Raw genomic sequence first — 25,414 nt, 5'->3', positions numbered from 1 at the left:
TAATCAGATGTTATGGTGTATTGGACATTAGTACACACCATTTTGTTTTAGATTATATTTTAATGTGCTGTTTGTCACAGGGATGTTATAGTGAGAATAGAAGAATGCAGCCATCCCATTGTGATGAAAGGTCTGTGTGCTGAATGTGGCCAGGACTTAACACAGTGAGTATATGCACATTTTCTTTTTAATTGTCTATCTGCTACTGTTCTACTGTTTAAGAAAACATGCATACCTGTCACCTTTGCATTTTTAAGGCATTTATGGCAGCATATTTAAATCACATGAAAGCTCTTTTGTTTATGCTCTTAAAGGCTGCAAAACAAGAATGGAAAGCAGCAGGCACACATTTCTACAGCAACTGTTTCCATGGTACACAGTGTTCCAGAGTTGATGGTCAGTTCAGAGGTGAGTGCTGTAGCCATGGTCGTGCTAGGGAAGAAAAAAAATGCACAAAAAGTCTTTAGATGCCGTTTGTAGTAATCTTATGATGTTGGAGATGTCTTAAAGGAAAAGTGCATCTCAAAATGTGACCTATCTGTATGATGACTGTTTCAGTGGTGTACAGTGTGATATGATAAGCTCAGAAGTGCTGGCTGTAGCAATGATTCATTTAAGTAAAAAAACAATCTTGCGTAAACCGCTTGTACAAATCTTGGGATGTTTGAGAAGAATCCATTTTCAGTTATGCTACCATGGTGACAACAGATTGTTACGTTCACACAAAATTCAGGAAAATATTAGAAATGTATTAAAATATTTTAAATTTGAAAGTCAAATAAACCTACTAGAAAGATACAAATATACATATCTTTGAGCTTGCAAAGACAGACTATGCACACACTTTCTTAGCATTACTTCCATATAGTTTGCAGTAAAACATATCAATTTGTAAAACTGTATCAGTCTGGAAGTGTAAGAAAAATGAATAGATAAAATACACAAGTAATACTGGTTAGTGATTTTGTGGGTAAGTTAACCACTATTGTGTAAAGTGCTAAATAGCTAACAAAACTGTGCTAAGATATAACACCCAGGATGAAAATGGAGGTCTTGAGAAAAGGGCAAAAAATTAAACCCCCAGAAAAATGCATAAAGCTAACAAAGACATACCCAGTTTTGCTCTTTTGAGATCTAATGGCAAGCTTCTTTCTTCAAACATCTTTGTGGGCTTGCTCAAAGGTCCCATTGGCTATGGGAATGGTATCCAGATAAGCTATAGGAAAAGAAAACTACCACAAATTCAATTTCCCATTCAGCAATGGCCTAGAGCAAGAAAAACAGAGCAGGAAAACAACAGAAGCAGGAAAAAACAAGCAGCAGAACATAACAATAAAAAGAATGAAGTTCTGCACACACATAAGGAGTATGAGAGCATCTACTCATTATAGTAATTCCAAAAAGAAAATAATGATCAACTGAAAATAACACCAAAAGGGACCATTTGAAGCAGTGCACCACCTGTTGTCTGTCTGTCTGTCTGTCTGTCTGACTGACTGACAGACAGACAAAGACCATGACCAAGTATTGTAAAATTGTCAAGGTTAAAAGATAATGTCCTATATTACGGTAAAGGCCTGAGGCGTTATTCTGTGGGGGATCAGTATTCACCTGACACAAATTGGTACTAACAGTTTTATTTGTTTCAACTAATAACTTATTGGCAAACACTAACTAAATGCTTTACCTGCACTAGAGCTTTGTTGGTATTAACTGGGAAGTTATATAATCCAGTGTCTATAATGATGCAGAACATGTAGCGAAATCTAAAATTAGTAGAGAAAACTTTGATGTAATTAAGGAGCTGTTAACCAGAACTGAGTCATTCTTCTGACAGATCTATCCATTTTTCTTTACCTCTTCAACAGTTCACTGATCACCAGAATCCATAGCTACATTCATTAACCTCTATGTGCACCTCCATTTTAAAGCTTTGAATGATTTGTACCTCTACACTTTACATTTCTACAATGATCATTCAGGATTGAAATGGAAGTAGAAAATTGCGCTCTAGACGTTCATTCACATCCAGGTTTTTTTCCCCGTCATTTAGGTTCCATTTCAGCTCATCTCATACAGAAGAAAATGTCAAAACAAACTCCTTTTATTTTTGAGTTTTATAGTGTGTATTTGGATGCTGGAGATTCCATGCCCTTCCCTTTATAACTAACGTGTTCCCATCTTCTGTTGGCTAGTTCCAGCAGAATAAATGCTTCAAAGCTCAGATCATCTCCAACTGGTTTCTAACTCTAACTTTCCTTGTACTGAAATGGCCTCCACAGTCACCAGATATCAATCCAATAGAGCACCTTTGTGGATGTGGTAGAATAGGAGATTCACATCATAGATGTGCAGTCCTGAGAAAAGCTAAGATACTACACAGGCCCCTCAAGCTCCCAGGCCTCTGTGACCAGAGCTTGAAGGAAAAGGACTGCTTGGAGGAGGGGGCAAGTGGGGATTTATATAGAGGGAGATGATAATGCATGCACTGAGCGATAATTGTTTTATGAGCTCTTGAAAAGGGCTACAGATTATGACAGGTCTCAATAAGAAGCACAGGATGAGCACAAGATTTCATGTAGTCACTGTAAAATGGCAGGCTCACACCATTGTTCCATTAGGATCTATTCTATTATTATAAAACGGTGAAAAACGTTAGTTGTTTATAATATTGTTAAAAATCCCAGACATTACAATTGTATTTATATGCCAGTTTGTAGAACCTTCATCTGTCCCCATCTTCAGCAACTACCAAAGAAGTAAATATTGTTAACACACCTGCTTAAAATGTCCTGGTATACTTGCAGTATAGACTAAAACATTCTTTACATTGGTTTAATATGATGTCTGGTTTGGCAAATGTTAATAGGCTGCATAAATATTTATTTATTTAGCTTTCTACTGGACTGAAGAGGCTAATGTGGCAAAAAAAGAAATTATTTGTTTGTATTTGTATATGTACAAATGGTATTACTTAGCCAAGCAACATCCTTTTCCACACTTTTGGCATGCATTCTGGTCAAAATAAATAATTTTAAAAAGAATGGTATACCTGTTGTCCATATGCCTACAGATTACAGGGAATATCACTGCAAATGACAAATCTTGAAGGTGCAATTAAATTACAAAGACTACATCTGGTTTGGGTTGTATATTTGGGTGTAGGCTGTTCCCCCCCCCCCCCCTCTGCTTCTTGGCTTAACAGTTACTGTCTTCAGCATACAGGTTGTATTATTAGGCAAGTTTCTAATGTATAACGTAGCAACATTGCAACCAATCGAAGTCAAATGTGAAAAGTGGTTTTATGCATGTTTGTGCATTCAGGGGACATGGGCATAACTACAAAGTAAATGGCTTCAGGGTGTGCATCATGCCAACATAAAACACAAGACTAACTAAATGAGAATCTCAATTCTAAAATAAAAGTAAGTCAACAAAATAAAGCAAAAAAACAAAAAAAAGGACCTTCCCTGACTTCACTTTAACCTAACCAGAAGAAAAACACTAAGACAAAATTGAATACTATCCCCTGACATACCAGTTCAACAGACCAATGTTCATAAGCAACCAAATAAGATGCATGTAATTAATAATTATAACTAGAATAATTGCACATGCATTTCAAATAAACTTTCAAAAACAAGTTGGGTAGACTACTTGATACTTCATGGCTTGGGGAAACATGGTCCAGTAAGTAAATGGTTGTATTTATACATTACAACTGTTTTTGTATTTAGAAACTAAGATTTTTTTCTAAACAACTCCTGCCTAGGAATAATCATTTATTGCTTTATTAGACCAAGGTCTAATAGGTCTAAGGTCTTTATTAGACCAAGGTCTAATAAAGGTAAATTTTCATTTGCTGTGAACCTATTCTTTTTTAAACATCCCTGCTTATTTGAAGTGGCAGCAAGTATTTGATCATTAAGGAGGAATGCTTGACGGGATCTAAAAATTTTACTTGGTTTAAATGTGGTGAAGGAGTGAGATCATAATGGCATAACCGACTCACCAAATTTGTGCACGTGTGTTTGAATGTAGCAAGCGGAACAGCTTGGCAGGGAGGACCAGAAAAGACTCCACAGAAACAGAAAGCTTGTGCTCATGGTGGATTTGGATCAGACTCTGATCCACACAACAGAGCAGTGCTGCCAGCGCATGTCCAACAAGGTAAGCATAATGAGCAAACTGGTAAGAACATGAGCAATGATGTAACAGATTACCACAGTAGAGAAACTACAGCCATAAAACGGTAGAGTCTTCTAGATTGTGTAGTTAGTTAGACACTCCCCTCATTTTAAACACACCCAGTGCACAAAAAACTTGACTTTATCATTGCTGATTTTTCCTGTGATTTTAGATTGTTTGAGTGAATACCCCAAGCAAGAGCTCGATAAAATGCACCACAGCACAGTTTTTGTGCCATATTAATTTGTAGGCAGTTATGCAAATGTGCATGTTACACATTTTAGTTGATGTATTTGGTAACTGTTACGCAACCATTATTGGAGTGTAACAATGTGATTATTTACACTGCAGCTCACTGAGTAAAAATGGCTAGTGGCACATTAGACTGCATAGTCTTTTATAATTTACTCATAACGTGCATACTCTAATTTCCATGCTCTATTGTATTTTAGCACAGGGTGGTATAGACTACAATTACAAGTGACTGGTGGGTGCAAATTATAAGGCATCTTTCACAATGCAATGTCCATGCGTGTTCAGCTGAAGTAAGAATGTAAATGATGGTTCACATATAGAATGTAGATGTTGTGATTCAGTTTAGAAAAATGAGCTTTATTGGAGTAACCATACCCCTTTATTGATGCACATAAGATATGATGTTGCAAAAATAATGTATTTGTACAAATGTATTCTGGCTGTGCGACTTTTTTTGTTAAATGATTTTACAATATTCTTAGCAATGTTTCTCACTAAAAACCTAAAAATCTGAACTTTGCAGTTAAATAAGATTAAAAGTACAAATATTTCTAGCGGCAGTAGCAGTGTAACGAGCATGTTCATATTATTTGTTATTATTTATACCTCAATTAATAAACACAAAATTGGATAAAAGTACATAGGAAGAAATGGCAGGGGGATATAAAGAAGAGTGCATGGAAATGTGAAGAGTGACAAACGGTTCACTCGCATTGCTAATGCTAATACAAAGAGACATTCTGAATTCAGCTGACTTAATTATTATTAATTTAATCAGTCTTTGATGAGAGACATTGGGGGCGGGGGGGTGCAGAAAATGAATCTCAAACTAATGACAACTGAATAACGGATATTGAAAATTATTACAAATGAAGAACGTGGGGGATTGCAGTATGATCACGCCGCTGAAAGATATACACTTTGACATGATGCAAGCCAGAATGGAATTGCATTGGCTGTATTTTCAGGGATGTTCAGACGATGAACATCCTGCAGTTTCTTTTGTCAAGTGATTCTTCTAGAGGCTAAGAACACCCCCCCCCCCCACACACACACACCCCATCATATCTATTGTGCTAGTGAGCAGCGTGTATTCCATCTATTGGAGCAGGTCAGTAGTAATCTCACTTGATCCTGTTGAGATTAATGATTTCATTTTTATTGTTCTGATTTCTAGCTTTAGCACCATTATAGGAGTGGGGATAGGACGGGGCTACTGTAATTCAGCTCAGGTAACAGTTTGCTTGCTGATGGGCTACATATCCAAATGTAAAGTTCTGGATATCTTGCATTTGCCTGGTCCTTTATGGCAACTGTTGGGTGACACAAAAATGTACGTGTGTGTGTGTGTGTGTGTGTGTGTGTGTGTGTGTGTGTGTGTGTGTGTGTGTGTGTGTGTGTGTGTGTGTGTGTGTAATATATATATATATATATATATATATATATATATATATATATATATATATATATATATATATATATATATAATCTCCTTTAGGCTATTGGGACTGCTAGTACAATAAACTTATTTTCCTATCATGTCAAATGTAAATCTACAGAATTTTCAGCAATTGTTGGGTTCCCATAAAAAACACTTGCAGCAGAAATATTAGATGAACCTAGAGCTATTCCACGGCATGAACAGTTATGTCCCCATTCCTCAAGCAATGATAGCGGATATTAATACACTCTTTTCTGACTCCGTATGAGCAACCAGATGTAAACGGTCAAATTCAGTTTATTATAGGGCTGCAACAAGTAATCAACATTATTGTTAGCATCAGTAATAAATAGTTGCCAATAAAACATTATCCAGTTAATGGCTTAATGTTTTTTGCCATTGAGCCACACAGAAAAAATATGGAAACATTTTACTATTACATTATCTATAAAACCTTTTCCTGTAAGATGTGTAAAACCAACCTCACCTGGCATAGTGCTATGATTGTTAGGTTTCAGCATCTTGGAGAAAACACTTTTTTCAAAATGTCAAGTCAAAAATGGTATTCTTGGTATATTTTGCAAATATGAATCAGAACATAGTCAATATTTGTTATAAAGCAGGAATACTTCTTGTTTTTCATTTGGTGATTGAAACTGTGTATAAATTGAAATTAATTGACCCAAATTAAGTGATCTGATTAATCATGGCCTTAGATTTGTTGCACCCATGTCTGATATATATCGCCATGCCTGTAAAATATAGAAGGAACACAGCAGACTTGTTTTTAAGTCATTTTCACTGTTGAGTATTACTGCTGAATTTAATACAAATGTCTTTCTTCACACTGGGATGTGTATGTGTTAATGATTCTCAAAGTTGTATCTCTGTGCCTTACCTGTTTCATGTATACATTACCATGTGAATCAGGCTTCCTTCATTAACTTCCTCTGATGTCATGACAGGGAATCTTCCATTTCCAGCTTGGCAGGGGTGAACCCATGCTGCACACACGTCTTAGGCCTCATTGCAAAGAGTTTTTGGAGAAGATTGCCAAGATGTATGAATTGCATGTCTTTACCTTTGGGAGTCGACTTTATGCACACACTATTGCAGGTAAGCATGTAGTACATTGTCAGCTACCCTACTTTGTTGCTATGCAGAGAATGTCTATTTTGACTGTGGAAAAATTGCAAAGAAATACAGTGGGTTTCCAATACTTCTAGCACAAAGAAAGAAGGTTACAACCTTGCTTGAATCCCTAAAACGGCAACAACAAAAACCTAAAATAAGATCACTGTTGTTATATCATACTCCTCTCTATTCAGCCATAATGTTTTTTAATATTATAGACCTGATCATAGAGGCATATACTTTGAAGTGCCATACCTTCTTCTTGGTTTGGTTTACAAAGGTACAATTTCTTAATCTTGTGACTTTTATAACTTTTTATAGAATTGCAAGAAAGGCTTACTGTAAATGGTTAAAGAAGGATTTATGAAGATCGGAAGTTCATGAAATAGATGCAGAAGTTGTAGGAGAAAAATAATATCTACCTTGTAGTGGATATTGATGTCCTTTTAGTAGGAGTGTTATACAACAATTTAATGTAAGTCTATGCAAACAAATTACACAGTCAATTAGGTTCCATATCATGACAATGATTTGTAAATCCATATTTACTTACATGCTGTTGTTACTTATCCTGTATCCTAACATTTAATAGATAGGGATCATTCAAATTGTGATTTATTTAGGTATAGAACAATTGGTGATGGCGTGTGGGGTTGTCTGAGAAACTTTGTGAACAGGGATATTTTGGTCATTTAGACAATAATTTAGACCTTCATTAACCTTTTTCTGAGCTGAAGTGAATGTGTCCATTCTAAAATGTATGGTGCAGGAGACTTCCAGGATTAAGGCTGTGAAACTGACCCATTAGACACATTATCTTCAAAATGTAACATTAGTTGGCTAATATTGCAAATATCATTGATACAATTATTCTAAGTGAGATAACAGTACACAAATGTATGGTTATCAGAACATCCTAAAATTAATTGAATTGCATTTTTCTGTCTCTTTGGTGATCTGAAAAATAGCAAATTAAGCTGCCTTTTCATTTTCTTTTTTTAAAATTTGGAATTCCTGGGCTGGATTTGAGGAAAGAAGAAAGTCATTTTGTGTGGTAACCAGTGGAATATGTTGTCATAAAACAGAAACCATTTGGGTTGGTTGAAAATATCTGCTTGAAAACTACAAAATGTATTAACTGGGAGCAGGAGACAAAAGTGGGTGGGGTTATGATTCCTCCATATACCCCCATATTTTGCACCAGTGCATTTTAGCCTTGATCAAGAAACATAGTCTTGGTAAAGTTTAACTGCTCACAGATGGGGAGCATGCATTTATATAGCATATGCCATGTCCAAAGGTCGTTACATGGGTGTCGTCACCCTTCATTGGTCATCCAAGACAAAGAAGACTTAATCAACTGGTCACTAAAAGTTGCATACGATACTCTATTTGCATCTATTTATGATACTCATATTTAACAGACAGACATTTATTAGACAAAACATGAATAATAACACAATTGCACAACATACGACAGGCAGCGTGAACACAAGAAACATCTAACAATAACATACAACATGGACATTTAACATGACCGACTCTGAACTACACACAAGCAGGGGATTAAATACCAACCTAAATGAAACACAGAATAAGGTGCAGGTGTGAAGCAGCAAGAGGGTGGAGTCACAAACAAGACATTCAGTGAATTCCCACTGCACGTGGCGGTCTGTAACACGTGGTCAGTGGGAGAGGAGCGTTCTATGACACTTGGTTTACACATCAATCATGCCTGTCCCTTTAAATGGTCCTTTAATATATGCTTCCCATATAAGATAAATTTACTAACATTCTATATACTATTTAACCGTGTCATGCAGTTGCTTTGATGATAATTGAATTTATGACAAAATATGAAGTTATTTGCTTGTCTCTGTTTTTGTACAAAAAAAAAGCGTTCATTCCCTTCATGCCCTAACAATGCACATTTGTCAGGTTGCAGTGTTACTGAATAGAAAGCTTAAACCCTCATCTCTTAGATTCTGTGGTTGCTATTGGTGCATAAAGACCCATTTTCTTTGAATTACGCTCATTCACCAAGGTGATTACCTGGGTGGGGGGTGGGGGATGGGATGTTTACCAGACGTATCTGTAGTGATTGACACCTGTTCCAACAAGTGTCGCTCCCTCAGATGAAAATGTAAACGACTCACTTGCCTTGAATGGTCACCTAATCAGTGACGGAGGGCAATGCGCAGAACAATAGACCTCTGGTGTGCTCTAGCCAGATAAGGTGCAGTGCATGCGCAAGACAATGAAGCATCAAAGCTAAAATTGTTTAGCCTTTCAGCAATGACGCTATTAACAAAAGCTAATGTTGTCTTTTAGTAAGTTGTTGAAATTTCTTTTGATTTTGAAAAAAATTGCACACTTTGTAGATGTCTAGGACACCTCATGGAACATACTGTGTAGTTCCTGAGTACTCTCATATATATATTCAAAACTGTTCACTTTATCTGACAAGACCCTGGTGAATAAGGAAATGTAACGGATGACTGAAATTACATCTCCAGCATCTACATCCACATTATAAACCCCCAAAATAAAAGGACCTTTCTGTTTATTGACATTTTCTTCTGTATTAGATGAGCCCATATAGAACCTAAATAATTGGGGGGGGGGGGGGTGTTTGTCTGCTAGATCTGTAAAGAATGAACAATGCATAAACAGTACATATTCAGTAGATGTGCCATTTGTCAGCATGCAGCTCTGTCAGCTTTATCTGTGCCAGCAGAACCAAAAGGGTTGGCCAAAAAAGTGACCACAATTTTAAGGCACGTGTCTTTGCTATAAGCAAGTGGAAGAGATGGTTTTAAAAACTGAATGAACTAAAACTATGGTTTTACAATAGAGCTCAGTACAAAAACAAAAATGGACTAAATGACAAGACATTACTTGACATTGTCTACCAATTCATGCTTTCCCATCCATGTTCTAAGTTGTAGTAGTTTTGCCACCACTGGACAGTTCTGGATATTTAGAGGAAATTATAGTAAACATACTATTTCCTTACTGGAATACAGAGACCAGGGATTCCAGCATCTTTCTAACATTCACTCGTCTTAGGCTGTTCTGCATAAATGTGCCCATGTGAATTTTACACAATGCTAATCTCTTTCTGTCAACATTGTAACACTGTCAGTGTTTCGAAAACAGCATGCCAAAAATGTCATGTAGCAAAAATGCATAACTTTATGAATTATTAACAGGGGGCACCACCCTAAACGTAGGGGAATGATTATTAATTATTGTGGATTAATTACTGAAAGTTTATTAGCATTATACCAGTCTCATTCTGAAATTAGTTCATGTGTTGTGCAGGAACCAAATACCATTGTTTAAAATGTAATTGCCACGAAGACCAAATTGATGAATAAATGCAAAGTTTATTGATTAATTAATAAGTCACAGACATTATAAGACAGGTAGGACTTGGCTCATATCTACAGAATCCCTAACAAATGATAAAGGAGGGGGGAAAAAAGGAAAAAAAATTATTTGTAATTAACAGCTGATTGAATAAACCATAGGACTGTGAACTACACACTCAGATAACGCTAGAAGCTGCTATGCCTAAGTTAATTAGAATGAAGGAGAACGCCTGAGAGGAAGGAACACCTATCCAGGGAATCCTGAAGTTAGACCTGCGGTTACTATCTGAGCTAAAAAAAGAGGAAATAATTCTGTACAAAATTATCTACGAGAATGATGGCTCACGGCTTGCGCCCCCAGAGCTTAGCATGTGAATGATCTAGAAACTCTTACGTTTTGGGTTCAATGAAAGGCCAGATGATTATTCCGCATGAGAGGATGAAAGAGCTCAGCATGACCGAATTCTGGACAAGCCGTGTCTACTTTGCCACATGTAATTCCAAAGCTTCTTCTGCACTGTCAGTGACCCTAATTCATTGCCTGAGTTGTTCCAACATGGTGAAATGAGCTGGTCCAATTGGTTTGGACTGTTTTGAACTTCACCACTATCCCCGAGATGCTCACAGGTGTATAGCCGTCTGAGCGTTCTCTGACATAGACTACTTTAAACCTAGATTTGTAGTTGACTAAGTTAACTACTGTTGGACAAACAGAACTAATCCTAATTTTACCAACGATAAAAAGGAGATGGCTTTAAATTGCTGGAATACTGAAGGGCAAATTGAACGAGTTTAGACATTCTAAAGAACTGGGGATAAGACAAACACACAAAATAAGACACTATTCTAAGTACTTAATTGTTGTCAATAGAGATCCCAAACTTGAAATTGCTTGGAAAATAATTTGGAAAGTTCAAACTAAAAGCTTGTTGCTGAAAATTGATTTTTAAATACTGATCTGGGAAGGCAGAGAACTCAGTTAATCTGTTCATGCATGTTTTGGTTTCAGGCTTTGATTAAGCATATTCCTCGAATTATCTTACAAGACAAAATTGAATTTAATATAGTAAATAAAAAGGAAATGGAAATAAAACTGCAAGAACAAGAGTGTGAATGCCAAATTCTGACCCTTTCATTACCTTACTGGAAAAGGAACCTGCATTCATCTAACCTAACAATTTTCTTTCCATTCAACAGTCCAGATTTGTTGCTTTCGCCACATTTAAATTTACTGATATCACTTGTTTTGCCCATTACACTGTACTTGAGCATCTGATTTATAAAAATGCTGGTCTGAATGATGTGCACTGCATACCATTTGTCACTTGATGCTATTTGTAAGGCACAGCTTGCATGATGGAGAGGTGTATACTAAGAGGTTTAAATAAAGTTTCATCAAGATTCTGCATCAATTATTTTAGCCAATGATCCGATTTTTGATACCTCAAAATTTGCCAACTTACTCTCCTTAAGAGCCATACTGCACGAACATTTCAAATTTATAATGCGTGGAAATAGATTTGCCTCTTGTTCAGCTATGAACATATTGGTGGCATTATAGGTTTCACAAGCAGGGTTTTTTGTATCGAATATACCACTCAATGTATTACTAGTCAGAAATGTGCAGATTATAGTGTAACGAGCAGGAATTGGTTCTAAATCACCTGTAAACCAGTCATATTTGCCTTAAATTACTGCAGAAACTGCTGAACAATTTAGCAAGTCATACCAAAGACCTTTTGGCCAATAGTTAGGAGAGGGATAAGACTGCATCCTTAAACCTCTTCTGTATATTTGTGCTCTTTTGGGGGAACTGTTGTAACACCCCATTGAGTCTAAGAAAGATTTCCATCAGCCATCATGTCCAGTAATCATTTTGTTAGCCAAGTGTATCAAGTGAGACAACCAAGAGCTTGCTTGTCTTGCTTGATTTGGATCTCTGATCAAGAGCTGGTTCCAGTAGGAACCAGGAATGCATGACTGGGAGCATGACTAGAGGTGAGACAAGTAATTGGCTGATGTCAGTAAGTTGGACCTGAAACAGAGACATAGACACACAATGAACACATGCCCTTCCATCACACCTGTGACTGTAGTATAAAGGTGGTCTTTAAATGATCTTTAAAAAAAACCTTTCTCTTTTTTCCTTGCTTCCTTCTGGAAAGGGTTTCTGGATCCTGAAAAAAACCTTTTTTCTCATCGGATTCTATCAAGAGATGAGTGTATTGACCCGTTCTCGAAGACTGGGAATCTTAGGTGACTATGTTTGAACTAGTGCCTTTAATGTGCCCTAAACATGATTTGTTTTTCTCTTTCATGCTTTCAGCAACTAATTCACAGATTTCCGGTGACATCACATCATTATAGGAATGCCCAGTTAGAAGGCAAACCAGGCTTTCTTCTAGTGTCCACCACGTATTATTACAAGTCAGAATGCCTGTTAGTTGTCCGGTTTGATGCAATAACTGACATGGAGACAAGCCTGGATTGTGCTTCTGCAGAATCCCACCTGTGAAAGAAAAAGAGAAAAGGAGACTTTGTGCTTTTAGCTAAACATTCTCCATTCATTGGTTTGGGAATTAAAAAATGGCAATCATCAAAGTATACATCTTTGCAGCAGACTTTACATTTACAAAGCACCTTTATAGTTACTAATGCTATTAATTCACATTAGAGTTTGGCCTTTGCCGTTTTATCTTAAAAGTTAGATTTTTTAAATTATTATTAAATAATCACTTTTTTGTTTCAAGTTTACAGTAGATGGAGCTTTAGCATGGGAATAACTCTTGTCACTTGTTTGACACTTTCGATTCTCATTACAAATGTTTTGTTGTGGCAACCAAATAACAGATGTGTACAATGCACACATATATAATGCCAGATATTCGCAAAAATTGTCCCTGAGCTGAAGAGCATGTCCTTATTAGGCACAATGCACACAATGCACACATATATAATGAGATATTTTTGTTTATGATCTGTAATTAAATGTAATGTGACAAATTTTCATTCAGATTGCTAAGGACATACTATAGCATCCTCACAATGCATTCTGGAAGTATGAGAATGCTGATATGTTGTCATACTGTATTGTGCCCCCTGTAGAAATTTGTTCCCATGTGGCGACTCCATGGTATGTATCATAGATGATAGAGAGGATGTGTGGAAGTTTGCCCCCAACCTTATCACAGTGAAAAAGTATGTCTACTTCAAGGAAACGGGTGACATCAATGCTCCACCAGGGTCGCGAGAGACCCAGCTGGCAAAGAAAAGTACAGGTAACAAAAGTTTCGCTTTTATTTGTGGAGGAAAATGTTATTACCTTCGTTATACATATTCTGATGCTGGAATACATTGTGCTTGTGATGTGATTGAAAGCCTGGGTGGAAACTTAGGGGTACATTGAGTCAACAACATGTTTGTTGTATTGTATGATTTTTAACTTGGGAACAGTGTATTTTGTCACAGTGCTATTTTTTTGTAGCGTGTTCAGTTTTTGGCAACTGAATTCTTTAAGTACTTTTAAGGTAGTCTATTACAATACATTTATATTATATTTTGTACATTTAATGTTTAGGCATGTTTTGCTGTAATGATAAACATATTGACTATTGTGTAGACCTCTACATTTTAGATACCCACTTCATCTCATATTCACACAAAAAAAAAGATTAAAAAAAAGATTTTACTGATGGATGCTTTACTTTAGCCTTGTTAAAAGTTTAAATAAAATTTGGAAAAGATCTGTATTTGTAAAAACCAGAACCTACCTTCAGTCATTCTATTCACCATTTATAAAAGCATTCATAGAGGTCTTGATAAATAAAGTTTAATAAGATCAGAGGTTTTGCATAATTGTCCAGCCGATAAAGTAAGGGATAAATCTGAGCTATATGAGATTTGTATACTAAAGTAAATTTAATTCAGAAATTAAACTTAATTTCTGAACTCATCAACCCACTTTTTTTTTGCTTAGAGTGCATAATAAAAACTCTGCTACGTGGATACTTGTAGTAACCAGACAGTATTTCTTTGGAAATAATGAGACCTAAACCATTTTTGCTTGAATTAACCATTTGAATTGAATTCACCATAATTAACAGTGTGCTTGTGCTGTTGTAGGAAACCAGCCTAATCAGAATATAGAGAACTTGGACCGCTCTGGAACACCAGGATATGAAGAGCAGAGTACTATGCTCAGGAAATGCAACAAGATACAAAAGGCTGAACATGAGGATGTGTTGACCTTTGTTTCTGATACACAAGCAGCATCAGCCAGAGAGAGAACTCGTATCATGGGGAAAATCCAGACAACAGAAAGCTCACGGCTGAGTGACAGATATATTGTTAAGGGGGTGGAGGCAGGTTGTTTGGCTAGAACGAGTACCTCAGCTGAAACGGTAGACAAAGAGCATATGACTGAAACTGATGGTACTGGTAATGACATGGGTTTTGAGCTTTCAAGTGAGAGTGACGGTGAATCAGAGAAACCCGGACTGCCACTCAGTGATAATGAACAGCTCCCAGAAACCAGAAAAATCAATAAAACAAAAATTGATGAGGACTATGGGGGTGGAGGGGGAAATGACAGACAAATAGAGGCCGAGGAAACCATAGATGTGGATCAGGGGGGTCTGAGTGATGCTTTAAATGGATGTACTGACAAGAAGGAAATAGAGTCCCAAAACAGTGATCAGTCAGGCATTGCTACGGGTGAAGAGTCTTTAGACCACAGTTTGGAAGATGATGATGAAGAGGAGGAAGAAGATGTAGATCAAGATGATCACTTGATTTACCTAGAAGAGGTCTTGACCCGTATTCACAATGAGTATTATTCACGCTACGACACTTACCTCAGAGAGAATAATCTTGAGATGCCAGATATTCGCAAAATTGTCCCTGAGCTGAAGAGCATGTCCTTATTAGGCACCACCATTGTGTTCAGTGGCTTGTACCCCACAAATTACCCCATGGAGCGAACACGGGAATTCTACCATGCCAAGGCACTTGGTGCCAAGATCAGCAAGAGCCTGGTGCTTAATGCCAAAGATCCTGATCACGCAACCCACCTCATTGCAGCACGTGCAGGTGAGTTATACACTTTATATAACATAAGTGCAGAAAGTGTTAGTAATCTGTTAAAAAATAGCAATATGAATGAAACGGGTTTTATTAAACTTTGCATAACAGTTAATGTTTAATAAATGAGTTTGAAGCTTTTAGGGCAGAATATGTCAACTGCATGAGGACATTATTTTTCTCATATTTGTCATTTAATAGGAGCCCTACCGATTCTGCTTTTTTGCATTAGGCATTATGCTCTTATGAGTTGTGTGCTGATTTAAAACAGTTAAAAGTTAAAAGGTATGATGGACTGGTATGCAGGACTGCACAAAATTCCAGTGTCAAAATTACTTTTTTCATTCATGTAGCACATGGGTAACGTAGTATCACTTGTCCTCACATGAAAAATATAGGCTTACACACAAAAATTGAATAGAATTGTGATTAGACATTGAACAGTGCTATACACCATTTGTATCATATTTTTTGTAACATTTTATTTATATTCATGCAGCTCTATATAATGCAGTTCTCTCTCACTTTCTCTTTCTGTCTATGTATGTTTCTCTGTGTGTGACTGAGTGAGTGGCCAAGTGAGTGAGTGAGGGATATTAAAGTTGTAGTACACAGATTTTCCAGAGAAACAAAATATATTGGACAGAGATCAGCTATGCAAGCAAAGTGCTTCTGAAATCGTAGTTGGGAAGTTTGTACATGAAAAAGCAGATGTTTAAATCATAATATTAATTCCATTGAGTTCTAAAGCTCCAAGAATGTAGATGAGTTATTTTTCTTTGCATTTCCTAATTTCATTGCTGCCATAGTAACAACCTTCATTGCAAAAAGGTCATTAATGCAGTGTCCATTAGTATTAAAATACCTTACCACTGGAAACAACAAATGCTTAACTCCAAAGGCCTGAAGATGTTCAACAAACTGAACAGCAGATCTTCTCTTGTTTTGCAGGCTACATTACCGCAGCCACTATTTGAAGGATCACTTATCTTGCTCTTGACAAGCATGTCTTTTATGTTTTTGTCCCATCTATAGGAGATTAGTGGAGGATTTCTAAAAAGGGATGCAGTCTCTGCATAGTCCTGTAGGATTCTGAAGTGTTTAAGTATAAAACACTTTTATTTGTAGGATGATGTGTTTGCACCAAGAGAATTCTTGTAGTCTTAACAGCAGATTGTTTATAGGTCAGTGTGTCTACACTCTGGTAAAACAGGAGCAAAGGCATCATCTACGTTGTCCTCAGGAAACCCAATTTTGAAGATATTCACATATTTCCGTTCTTTTCTGGTGGAAGACTTCATTCTCACTACAAATGTAGCTGTGAGAAAAGGATGTTTTTACAGGCCTTGGGATGTGAAGAATTGTACTGCAAATAGGAATGAGAGTCTAGGTTTTTAATAGATGGTGGCCTTTTTGGATGTTTCAAAGAGGTTTGCTATCTTCAAGCCAGGATGTGCTATACTCCATGGATATTCAAGAGCTGAGTGGAACTTGGAGAATGAAGAAATAGACAGTTGGAGGTCTTCTAATGTGCATGTAACAATATCAAAAATGTCATCAATGTATCTCAGAAATTGTAAGGGTAAAGGTCCAGTATATTGCTCAAAAGATATTTCTCCATGAATCCAATGAGGTTTGCATACCGTGGTCCTAGTAACTTTGGGGTGATGTCAAAGCTGTTCTGCCTATAAAAACTAGTATCAGAAAGCTGCTTGATTGCTTCCTTCTTGTGAAGGTCTTTTCTCCAAACGATAACAGCTCCATCCTTATTAGCTGACTTAATAACAATGTCACTCATTTTGTTTGCATATTTCATTTACATTTTTAAGTGCAGAGTATTCTTCCTTTTTAATTGCATGTTACTAATTTCTCTTTCACAGGTATTAATATAAACATCTACTGCTTCAAATTCCCTTGTAGGAGGTGTCCAGGAAGACTGAATAGAGTATCTGGGCCATTTTTATTAAAATAGCCATATAATCATAAACTAAAAAATGTTAAGTCTCTGTTAAGGGCTTAAATTCATTAGTGAGTGTCGTTGTAGGTACAAATTTTCGGTTTTCAGAGTTCAGACATGGGTCCTTCATCAGCTGTGCAAGCAAACTTCTTGCTATTTTTTCAGTTCCATGCATCTCTCAACACATTTGTATTCATGCTTAATACTTGGTAAAAATGGTAGACTACTCAGCTCAAAATCTGTTATTGCATCTGTGCATGACAATACCATTCACATTTAAAAGAAAGAAGTTACTGGCACTACAGAAGCCTGACAGTACAGTGTAGATCTGGTGGGTGCGATTGCCTGCAAGTGTGCAAGGCTTGTGTTTTGGAGCTAAGTAAATATTAATATGGTGTGAAAAAGGGGAAATTACATCTGTTTAAAGGTGCCACCAACATGTCTAGAGGATCAATACAATGTGGGCAGAAAACAGAATAAATATTTTATAGACAAAAAATATTTTAGGAGCTCTTTAGGAGTGTCAGTAGTAATAGAATAGATGGCTGATGATGGATAACCATAGAAAATTTATAGAATATATTTTATAAAAAGTGCCATATTCAACATTAAACCAAATCCAACAAAAGCAATACTAATGAACACTTTTAACAAATATCAAAGAGATTAGAGTAAAATCAAGCATGGTATTTTTTCCTATTTATATTTGACAGGGCCCTCTTGCAATGTCATTGAACATATAAATTTACTGCATCTTGTCAGTAACATGAATTATTACTTTTCACAGGCGTAACTTTGCTTTGAAAAGTGCTGGAGACAAGAATGCGGATTGGTTCCTGCATTCAATTTAACTGCCCATCAACTTCATGTTCCCTGACCTCAGCTGTACACTATAACTGAAAAGAAATCATTCTGTGACTGAAAGGAAGATGTATTACTACTGTGTATGTGAAGCCTGATGGTTTAAAACATATTTTTGTTTCATGAAATGTCAGTTGTGCTGCATTTATTTCAGCTTTGTGTGACAACATATAAGCATGAATGTTTTCTGATTCATTAGAAACGTTATATGCTTGTAGTCAAAATGAAATGTATTAAACATTTTAATGATTTAAGTTTAGCTACTAAGCTACCTACATTACCACTGTACACCAACAAGTTGGAGTCAGCGGGAACAAGTGCAATGCTGGTTAGAAAAAAAAAATAGTCTGTACTAGATTGACACATGTTCTGCTCCTGTCTGTATATGGACTTAAGTAGGGGTCCTATTATAGTGGAAGCAGTGACCACCTTGAGCAGATTGACACACTGGTCATCAGGTGTGCAGTTGGTTGTCTGTAGGCAGGAGAGTAGAGGCAATATCTCCTAGGAATACCAGTGGTGAGGATGAAAAGTTGTACCACTGGTGAAAACTTTGTGGATTTTATGCTTACCCATATGTGCAGTTGGGGCTGGGAAGATTAAACCATGTTTTTCTTGTTTAGCAACTCTGGAATGATGGTGTTAAATTTGAACCTGAAGTATACAGAGCAGATTTTCAAATATTCCAGGGGTGTCCAGATAGTAGAATTGAAGATGGCTAGAGTTCTGAAGTGGTGCTGCTGACACCAGCTGCCTGATTACCGATCCATTATTTTTCAGTTTCAAAACATAATCACCCATGCAGTAATTATCCAATGGGAGGCTCTTGCCTATTTTCTTAGTTAAATCCAGGTGGTGACCTTTTTTTTGGTCAGGCAGTGTAAATTGGCTGTTCTGAATAGGGTGAGATGGGTGCTATGTTGTGTTATTCTTGTGTTACATCCAAAGCATGTCACAGACATTTCATCAAGATGCCAGGAAGCTGTATGAATATGCAGAAATGGGATATAATGGATAAAACATCACCCTTAAACCCCCTCTCACCACGATTGCGTTAAAGCAGCCATGATTTGTTAAAAAAACTCAATTTTTGTAGATAACCAAATCTGAATTGAAATAATTATTTTAACCCTCTGTCTAAGGGCATTTTCTGTTGTTGCAAATTTTCTTAAATTCGCTTTAAAGGTTCTTATAGCATGATACCCATATGTTTCATATCAAAGTGTTCATACCAATCTCGGCTCTCTTCCTAAGGAGATACCATTTGACCTAGAACACTGCATAAAGAAACTTGAGATTAAGACCAGTTTTTACATAGTTCAGTAAGAATTGTAGTACTAGTTTGAAAACTATGGATTTCGGTCACCCAGAGCAGCTGGTAAACTTTCTGTAAACACTTGTAATTGCAAAGTTGTCAGTGTCTCTTGGATGCATGATTTTACATACCCACAAGATAAACTGTGTAAGACTGTTTCTCATGTTGAATTCAGTAATAGCATCCCCCATAGGCCAAACACTGAAATTTGATAGGTTTGAAGAAGCTCTCTTACTCTACACACTGTTTCAGCACTGCTACAGATGATTAAATCTGGATTTACATTGTGCTTAAATTGATTTGAAGCATATCCCGCTCTGTATATTTAATATTTATGTATTTAGCAACATATATCTACTTTTCTCTAAGGCACAGAGAAGGTTCGTCAAGCCCAGGGCATTAAGCATCTGCATGTGGTAAATCCTGATTGGCTTTGGGGATGCCTGGAGCGCTGGGAAAGAGTGGAGGAGAAGCTCTTCCCACTTAAGGAGGACTACACCAAGTCACAGAGGTATTTTTCATTTTATCACCCCTTTTCCTCATTCTGTCTGCATTTCTCATATTCACTTTTCTGTACACATGCAGTTGCAAGAAAAGGTAAGTGCACCATTTGGTCCTCTGGACTTCTGCATTCATTGCTAATAAAATAGATAATGTCTGATGGTTATCAACATTACAATTATAGTCAAACAGTCTAACTAAAGTAATAACACAAACAGTTCATGTCATTTTTTGAGCACATTGAGTAAATATCCACTGTGCAGGCTAGAAAAAGTAAATGAACCTAGGTATTAATACCTTCTCCAACAGCTGATTGGCAAAGGGTGTTTCAGTTAAGGAGATGAGGTTTGAAGGTTTGAAGAGTTTGGGTTTCCCAGGTATTTTGAACTTTTAAGTAAAGGCACATGCAGCCTGGTTACTGAAATCTGTTCTTCTCAAGAGATTGGTTTGTATGAACCATGCCTTAATGCGAACAATTTTCAGACATGATGCATATGAAGCTGGATAAGGCTACAAAAACATTGTACATCAATACACACTTAGACAATCTGTCTACAAATCGAGAAATTTCAGGATTTAGGAGTGGTCCTCTTTTTAAGATCACTCTTAAGAGCTCAATCTTTAGAGGTGACAAAGATGCCAAGAGTATCAGCAAAAGACCTACAAAAGTCTATACAGAGTTAAAAAATCTCTATTCATGTGCCACTATTAGAAAGATACTGAACACTGGATGCCTCTGTTGTCAAAAACAGCAAAACAGTAGTTTGTCTCAAGTTTGCCCAAGACCACCTGGATAGAGATACAGTCTCAGGTGTGCTCTGTTCCATAAATGATGGAATGCAGCTTTAATAATATTGTTAATGCCTTTCATACACCTTTTTCTCTTTGATTCACTATCAGTTACAGTTATTTCTGTCTTATGTTGATTAAAATTGCTTTTCATCCAGCTATCTTATGTATAGTAGTAACATCTGTTTATTTATTTATTCACCCCCCCACCCCCAAACACTCACCTTCCTTTGGGCGATCTTTGACCTCTACCAGAGGCCTGGGAGCATGAGGGTCCTGTGTAGTATTTTCTCACGACTGCAGTCTTCTGGTCAGAGATCTCTGCTGTTGTTTCTGGGACCTGCTGGAGCCATGCCATTCTCCTAGTTTGGGCTCAGAGCCTCTATTGCTCTGATTACTACTGGAACCACTGTTCCCTTCACCTTGCACATATTTTTCAGCTCTTCTCTCAGTGCTTGGTATTTCTCAAGCTTTTAGTGTTCCTTGTTCCCGATGTTTCTATGGCTACCTCCATCACTATGATCCTCTTCTGCTGTTTATCCACCACGGCTGCGTTTGGTTGGTTAGCCGCCATCATTGTCTGTCTGTATCTGGAAGTCCCACAGGATCTTGGCGTGGTCATTCTCAGTCATCTTTGGGGGAATATCCCCCTTTGACATTGGAGCTTCCAGTCTGTACTCTGCACAGGTGTTTTTGTATATTAAGCCAGCCACTTGGTTATGGCGTTTCATGTATTATCTGCCGATTAGCATCTTGCATCCTGCTGGTTATTCTCATGCTGTTTATTCTCTACTTCTCTTGTCTGCCTCTTCAGTCAGGCATCCAGAACTGTTATTCTTTGCTTGGCAGTCTCCAAGGCCTCAGGTATGGACAGCTTGGTGTACTTCTCAGGTACTTTCACCATGCCTTTCCACATTTCTAATAGTTGGTTGACTTCTCTCCATGTTGCCTCCAACTTGGCCTCCAACCTCATTCTCCGTGGAGGAGACGGCTCCTTGATGTCAAGCATCTTAAGTGTTGCTGTTACTGTAGCGTATATCAGCTGGTTGGTTTTAGTGACGGTCACAGTATTGATTGTCTATAGTGCTGCATTCACATCTTTCAGCTGTTAAGCTGAACTTTGTGTTGTTAAGTCAGCTAAAAAAACTAATAGCCATAATGTTTTTGTGGGTCCTGCAGCAAGTGACCCAAATAATGTGAATCATTTTCTAGAAAATGCCTTAAATGTAAATGTAGAAAATTACACGTACTATGTTTACCTAAGATGTTAGCAGTAAAACGTGCTAAACAGTGAAAAAAATCCACGTGCACTTCCCTCATCTACAATTTAGCTTTACACCGTTAGGATTGATTTCTCTTTTCGGAAATGTTTTGTTGCCTGTGTTGTATTGACCCAGTTTGGAAAATCAGCCATGAAAAAGTCGTTAGCAGACATAGTTAAAGGAATGAGTGAGAGCCAATGTGACATTTTGTGCTGGCTTTTGCAGCCAACAACAGAGGAGTTCCTATGCTTAGCTCTTAGTTTCAAGATAATGATAGTGAGTGCAATGCATGTTAGAAGAAAAATCATGCACCTTCCCAAAGGAAATTCTCTAGCCATGGGTGGAGTTACTCAAATTGCAATAAAATACTAATGACTCTCCTCTTGATGTAGAAAGGGAAGCTGAGGCTAAAGCCCATGCTTTCTAGCTAGCTACGTGAAAAAATACTTTGGTAATGGATTCTATACAGGATATAACATGGGTAAACTAATGAATGTAGAGTTTGAAAACAGGTCTTTGCGTCATCAGCAGCATCTGCAGTTTTTCTTTTTCTCTAGAGATCTTATTCCTTGGGTACAATTTTTCACCTACCACCTAATATTACACTAAATATAAAGTTTTGCTATGGTTTGAAAAATTGTACACAAGTTTGAATATGTAAGCTTATTCTTTTTTACATGGTCCCAGTGAGGTTGTACACCTGTCACAAAAAATTGTCTTTCTTCTAGAACAGATTCTTCTTACAATTGTGCATATAAAACCTGGCTATATGTAGGGGGAAACCCTAAATTATGGGATTTGGAAATCAGTGATCAGTATTCTAGTACCCATTTTAAGCCTCCTTACTGCTATAACTATTTAGCTTTAAAGCTTAAACAAAAAACATAATCTTTAAATAATTTGTGAACAAAATACCTCCTAGCCATATTCACATCTAAACATAAGCATCATTTAAAGAACTAAGTGCAGTATATCCCTAAATCACAACAGCAGTCAATTTAAAAGTATATTAAAACATTTTACAGGAGAATGTATTGGCAGCAGTCCATGATCTCAAAATGAAGAGATGTGTGATTCAGCAAGACAGGATTAAGGTCAGGAGTCTGTATACTATCAAGATGCTTTGGCTTGGCCTGGAGAAATCTGTTGTTGAACTGAAACACATTTTATTGTCCAAAATTTCTCAACATTGTGTAAATCTTATTTTCCAGCCTGCAGAATGGATGATTACTGAATGTGCTCAATAGACATAAACAAATGCAGAAATCTAGGTAATTCCAAAGGGTTCATTACTTTTCTTGCAACTACAAGTGCATTCTGTCATAGTACCACCCCCTCCTTGCTGATATTTACTGGCAACTTGTAGCACACGTGAACTTTTGTATTACACTGTATTACACTGGACAACAACAGAAATGGTTCTGAGTTAATAAGGTGCAATTCTTAATGATTTCAACATCCTAAACACGGATATAACCATGAAAATTTGTTATTGGCTCTCGTTTTAACGATAACTCTATGTGATCCATAATAGACACTGTATTAGGTACATCTATAAGATGAACTTTTTTATTATTTCAAAATACAGAGAAATAATGCATCATATTGTATCAGATCATGATGATCATACCCAGGAAGGTCTATTGCATCACTATCTGACGTAGGATTACGCAATATCGAGATATATAAAGCAAAACACCATAGGATGAGCGATTTATTTCTGTTACTTCTTGTGCTAAATGTCATGTTAGATGTCAGTTCAGCTGCGTTAGGTTAAATGTAATTCCAGCTGCGTTATAAACACTACTGAAGTGATTCAGATAGTGTCCGTCAACAAGTATCAATGCCTCGTAATTGTATCAATATTGCGGACAATTTTTGTTACATTTGTCGGCATGTGACTTTTGTAAATCAGATGAAGGATATTGCTTCAAATGCAAAAGTGAAGAAGGCATATCATCTGTATTTCGGGTGCAAGATCGGTGACCAGGACAAGTCCAGGGCTCCACACATATGTTGTTGTATGTGACGTCACAGTGGATGAATGGAAAAAGAAAGTTGATGCCCTTTTGCCGTTCTGATGGTTTGGAGGGAGCCCAGCAATCACATAACTGGCTGCTACTTCTGCATGGTGCCTCTTGTTTCTGGAGGCATTACAAAGAAGAAGTGGGCAATAGCGTATCCAAATATACCTTCTGCTAGCCGACCTATTCCGCATGGCGAAGGACTTCCTGTTCCCGAACCTCCGACAGAAGTTTCTGATGATCCTTCAGATGATGGCGATGGAGACGAAATGACTCCTGAGTTTCCTGGACCTTCGATGTCAGATGATCATCAGGAAACTGATCTTGACTTCAGTCAAGGTGCATCATCTGTGCCACACAGAATAATGCAGGAAGAACTGAACGATCTCGTTCGTGATCTGGAGCTGTCCAATTACTAGGCTCAAGACTTCAGCAATGGAATCTTCTTCAGGTAAATGTACGAGGGACATTGTATCGAAAGCGGCATCTGCAGTTAGAGCCTTTCTTCGGAAAGGTAGATAAGCTTGTGTTCTGCTCTGACATCAGCGGCTTGTTGAATGCCCTCGGAATCCAACATGTCCCACAAGAATGGCGATTGTTTATAGACTTCAAAAATGAGTCTCAAGGCAGTATTGCTTCATTATGGAAGTCGTCTTCCACCTATTCCAGTCGGACACGCTGTGGATATGAAAGAGACGTATGACAAAATGAAGCAGCTGCTGGATTGTCTTGAATACAGCAAGTATGGCTGGCATATCTGTTCTGACCTTAAGCTCTGTTGATGGGTCTGCAGCTGGGCTATACAAAGTACTGCTGGTTCCTATGTGAATGGGACAGCAGAGCACGTTTGAAGAAAGAGTGGCCCCAGAGGAAGTCTCTGAAGATTGGAGAGAGGAATGTGTAGCATTCAGCACTGGCAGAACCAGACAAAATACTTCTACCACCCCTACACATCAAACTTGGTTTGATGAAGAACTTGGTAAAAGCCATGGATCAGAATGGATCAGCATTTAAATACCTGTTTGAGAAATTCCCTCAGATCAGCAAAGCAAAAATTAAAGAGGAAATTTTTGTGGGTCCTCAGATCAGTCAACTCTTCATAGACGAGAAGTTTGACTACCTGCTTAAGGGTGACGAGAAAAAGGCTTGGGATGCATTTCGTTTGGTGTCAGCTAACTTCCTCGGGAATGTCAGGGTTGGAAACTGCAAGGAACTGTTTAAAGACATGTTGTCA

At 37.3% G+C, this 25,414-nt stretch overlaps 1 protein-coding gene across 3 annotated transcripts in view; it reads left to right on the top strand.

Annotated features, from left to right (window-relative positions):
- ctdp1 (CTD (carboxy-terminal domain, RNA polymerase II, polypeptide A) phosphatase, subunit 1) overlaps positions 1–25,414 on the top strand; it is a 44,365-nt gene that overhangs the window by 2,578 nt on the left and 16,373 nt on the right. For all 3 annotated transcript variants that reach the window (XM_027006698.2, XM_027006700.2, XM_027006699.2), the window contains exons 2-9: positions 81–164; positions 315–408; positions 4,042–4,170; positions 6,850–7,000; positions 12,558–12,648; positions 13,498–13,670; positions 14,515–15,480; positions 19,974–20,115. In XM_027006698.2, coding sequence (XP_026862499.2) covers positions 81–164; positions 315–408; positions 4,042–4,170; positions 6,850–7,000; positions 12,558–12,648; positions 13,498–13,670; positions 14,515–15,480; positions 19,974–20,115 — 1,830 coding nt within the window. The remainder of the gene's footprint in view (positions 1–80; positions 165–314; positions 409–4,041; positions 4,171–6,849; positions 7,001–12,557; positions 12,649–13,497; positions 13,671–14,514; positions 15,481–19,973; positions 20,116–25,414) is intronic.

Source organism: Electrophorus electricus, chromosome 4 (genome assembly GCF_013358815.1).
Source record: "Electrophorus electricus isolate fEleEle1 chromosome 4, fEleEle1.pri, whole genome shotgun sequence".
Classification (NCBI taxonomy): domain Eukaryota; kingdom Metazoa; phylum Chordata; class Actinopteri; order Gymnotiformes; family Gymnotidae; genus Electrophorus; species Electrophorus electricus.
This window is presented reverse-complemented; position numbering and strand designations above follow the sequence as displayed.